The sequence below is a fragment of the Limulus polyphemus genome, unplaced genomic scaffold (assembly GCF_000517525.1).
Source record: "Limulus polyphemus unplaced genomic scaffold, Limulus_polyphemus-2.1.2 Scaffold3513, whole genome shotgun sequence".
Taxonomy (NCBI): domain Eukaryota; kingdom Metazoa; phylum Arthropoda; class Merostomata; order Xiphosura; family Limulidae; genus Limulus; species Limulus polyphemus.
In genome coordinates, this window is record NW_013669123.1 from 29,123 (window position 1) to 33,266 (window position 4,144).

Below are 4,144 nucleotides of genomic sequence, written 5' to 3' on the forward strand. Positions count from 1 at the left end.
TTTTTTTTATTCCCCCCCCCCCCCGGTGATTGAAAATATTCGGGGAGAGGGGAATATAGCGATGACGCCGCTTACTTTTTGCACGATAACTAGTGTTTTAGAGAGAGACACGTTTTCAATAAAAAATCATAGGTTTCTCTCCTTTTGAATGGGGAAGAACCTTTATTGGTTTAGGATTAACAGTTCAAAGGTCAAGGTCACCATGTCAGGAAATATAAATATTATTTCCATGCAAAATAAAACATAATCATGAAACACACACACACACACACACACACACACTCTCTTATATCTCAAGACTTCAGAATATACAAAATATATTAAAAGACATAGAAACTAGCATGTTTGTTTTTGTTTTCATTCTTGGTAATATTCCCCAGAACATAACTAACCTTTTTTTATGTGTTTATGGATAGATTTGTTAGAAAATCATTTTAAGTTTGAAATATGTTAATTTTACAAAAAAAGTTAATTAGCCTTAATATATAAAAATTAATATGTTTAAAAATGATATAATATTATCTATTTTTTTAGTACGTTGCACTTAACTAGATATTTGTATTTCGTGGTCTTTTGTGAAATGAAAGTGGTTAATTCTCACCTAATGTCGAGAGAGAAAGTCATTGAAATTCTAGATACAAATATTTCCAATTAATTTACTTACTTGAACTGCACGTTTGTCTGATTACGTCGTCCATACTTATGGAGGTTCGTCGAGATTCCAATCTTAAACATGGAGGACGATGCGGATAACCAGTGGTCTGCTCTATATTATGACTGGAAGATAATCCAAAACTGCTAAAAAAGTTCAAATGATAAACATGTAGCATAACACTCACTATCTAGGGTATATTGTTAAAGAAATTATTTTGGTCCTTGTTCTAATATATTGTTACGACATCGGGGTCACGTGACGCTAGTAACACATCATTGACTTCTAGAAATATCCTGTTCCTTCATGAATGCCCTAGCGTTTACTAGATATGTGTTAGTCTTGTATATATAAGACGGTCACAACGTGACGGAACAATGTGTAATTGAAGTGCGGATAGAGAACATTGTTGAGCACGTGAGACGTTCGTTGAGAATTATAGCGTTTGTTATAGCGGGACTGTTGAAATTAAGTGTATCGCAAAGTTATATTCATAAAGAATAAACCAGTTTTATTTAAGAAAGGACTTGTGTCGCTAAAGTTTCGTCGGAACGAATTTACGGAAAATTAATTAACGACCAGAGACGTAACAGTATTGTATAAATAAGCGAGGCCTAGTACTTGATCTATATTGCACAAAAAAACTAGGCCTAATACTTGATCTATATTGCACAAAAAACTAAGCCTAATACTTGATCTATATTGCACAAAAAACTAAGCCTAGTACTTGATCTATATTGCACAAAAAACTAAGCCTAGTACTTGATCTATATTGCACAAAAAACTAGGCCTAATACTTGATCTATATTGCACAAAAAACTAGGCCTAATACTTGATCTATATTGCACGTTTTATGAAAAAAGTTAACATGCTAGACAGCTTTGTAGCAATAGCACATGAAAAAAGAATCACCTAAACACGATGTAAACAGGTAGTTTAATGTTAGCTTTAATTATGAATTTATTACGTTATTAGTTACCAGCAAGAATAATTCTGAGATAATTTTCAACATTAAGAATACATTTGGGCGTTGTGTATATTACATCTTTCGCAATGACACAGAACATCATGTGGTAGTTTCTGTTATTAAATAAAAAAGCCTATTTTCTTGAACAGAAGGCTGGACTTACTTTTCCATAGAGGCCATGGAAAGTTTCTCTAACTTTAACTTGTTTTTCTGACTCTTGCCAACGTAGTTTAACATTTCTTGAAGAAGCTCCACCAGACAATTGAACTGCAACCAAACACAAGAAGAAATATATTACTCTAACTGAGGAATATAAAAAGTTTATGTAAAAGTGAATGATGTACAATATGATGAAATTGTTTGCTTAAATTCCATTACTATATGAGGCCTACTTTATTTATTTTCCACGCCCTTCCAAGAAGCACCGATGAGCCGTGAAATCGGCGAAACTAGTCTGTTACAGTGGGAGTAGCGAATCAAAGAATAGATGAGACCCCTACGTCATATTATCTTCGCCGAAATTCACGTTTTGGCAAAGAAATAAATTAAAAATCAAATACTTATTTCTCACTTAGATTGGCAACACGCCATTTTAGTGTCTCATTTCCTTCAGTGAGGAAGACGAAATTAATAACGTTCAAACGACAGCTTGTTTTCTTAAAGCAAAGCTACAAAATGGGCTACCTTTATTCCGTCCCCCACCCAGGAATTGAACCTCGGGTTTTAGAGTTGTAAGTTTGTAAGTTTGCAGCTGATCCACCTGGGAACAACATAAACTTATTACTAGGTTTGAGTAATTACAACATTGTGTCTCCAACTGTTATTCCTCGAAACTAAGCACCTTGTTATCCAACCTCCATCATTTCTCCACTTTAATTATCACTCTATCCAACCTCCATCATTTCTCTACTTTAATTATCACTCTATCCAACCTCCATCATTCCTCTACTTTAATTATCACTCTATCCAACCTCCATCATTTCTCCACTTTAATTATCACTCTATCCAACCTCCATCATTTCTATACTTTAATTATCACTCTATCCAACCTCCATCATTTCTCTACTTATCACTCTATCCAACCTTCATCATTTCTCTACGTTAATTATCACGTTATCCAACTTCCGCTATACTTCCACGTTAATACCGTTTTATATAAATTCTACTAATCTTACAGACTAACTACCCCGTTGTAAAACCATATCTACATGAAAATGTTCATGCAGCAATCCTCCACCAAAAGGAGTGCAACACTACTCCTATTGTAACTAATGCTCTCTCTAATAATGCGCCTGTTAATCACTTCTTGATTGGCAATCTTACTGTTAAGACATGTTTGTTTCTTCATTGCAGTTCTTACTAGATAATTTTTTTCTTCTGCTTACTTTGTTTTCTTTAGTTTGAGTTTTGGAGGTGTTGAGGAATTCCTTCTTGTTCAGGGTTTTATTCTCTTCTATTCATTGTTCCCAAACAGATGGGAGTCTGGTGCCCAGCAATTGATTTGTCACCCCTGAATTGCTTCCTCTTCATTCCCAAGTTCACCATGGAGTCATACTTAACTCTCTGTTGGGTTTTCACTCCAGATCTGTGGATGATGTGTTAGATACTCATATGCATATTGCCATCTCTCCAGCATTATACATTTCTTTTGATGTATCGATGTTTTTCAGTTTTGATATTTTCTGTTTGGCCTAGCCTGGGTCCCCTATGTGTTTTTTTTTCAATGTGTTTAGTTATTTTCTCAACTGCTTTATTCCCAGGGCCTTCGTTTCCACTGTTACGTGGACGACTAGCTACTGTTGGCATCCTTGAAGGCCAATTCTGCCCTCCATACTCGGTTTCTTCTTCAGGAAGCTGCCTGGGATGGTTATTTAGTTCATCAAGGTGGAGAAGACGTTCCTCACACCTACCCAGTTTCTGGTTTATCTGGGTGTGGTTTTCAATTCACTTTACAGGGCAAGGGCTAGGTTACAAGGTCTCCTCAACAACTTCTGCTTCTGTACAATCAAGTTTCTATCTCTTTTGGGGATGAGAACCTCTCTTGAGGAGCTCATTCCCCTTTGTTGTGGCCACATATCCAATCTACAGTGAGCTTTATTTGACCAATGGAGATTTGTTTAAGATTCCTTGGAGGCTCTTTTTACCCTTCCCTCTCCATTACTTAAGACTTTGCCTGGTGACTGGATCATATTATTTAATTTTCGCTTTTTTCTATCTTAACTATCATTTTATCTAACTTCCGCAATTGTTCCATTCCAACTATCATTTTATCTAACTTCCGCAATTATTCCATTCCAACTATCATTTTATCTAACTTCCGCTATTATTCCATGCCAACTATCATACTATCCAACTTCCGCTATTATTCCATGCCAACTATCATACTATCCAACTTCCGCTATTATTCCATGCCAACTGTCATACTATCCAACTTCCGCTATTATTCCATGCCAACTGTCATATATCCAACTTCCGCTATTATTCCATTGCCAACTATCATCTATCACTTCGACTATTATCATACA

General features: G+C 35.6%; 1 protein-coding gene across 1 annotated transcript in view; it reads right to left on the reverse strand.

Annotated features, from left to right (window-relative positions):
- Positions 1-4,144, reverse strand: part of LOC106469489 (SCY1-like protein 2) — a 63,714-nt gene that overhangs the window by 20,119 nt on the left and 39,451 nt on the right. The window contains exons 11-12 of the mRNA XM_022398017.1: positions 1,783-1,886; positions 665-777 (exon numbers count right to left, since the gene is read on the reverse strand). Coding sequence (XP_022253725.1) covers positions 665-777; positions 1,783-1,886 — 217 coding nt within the window. The remainder of the gene's footprint in view (positions 1-664; positions 778-1,782; positions 1,887-4,144) is intronic.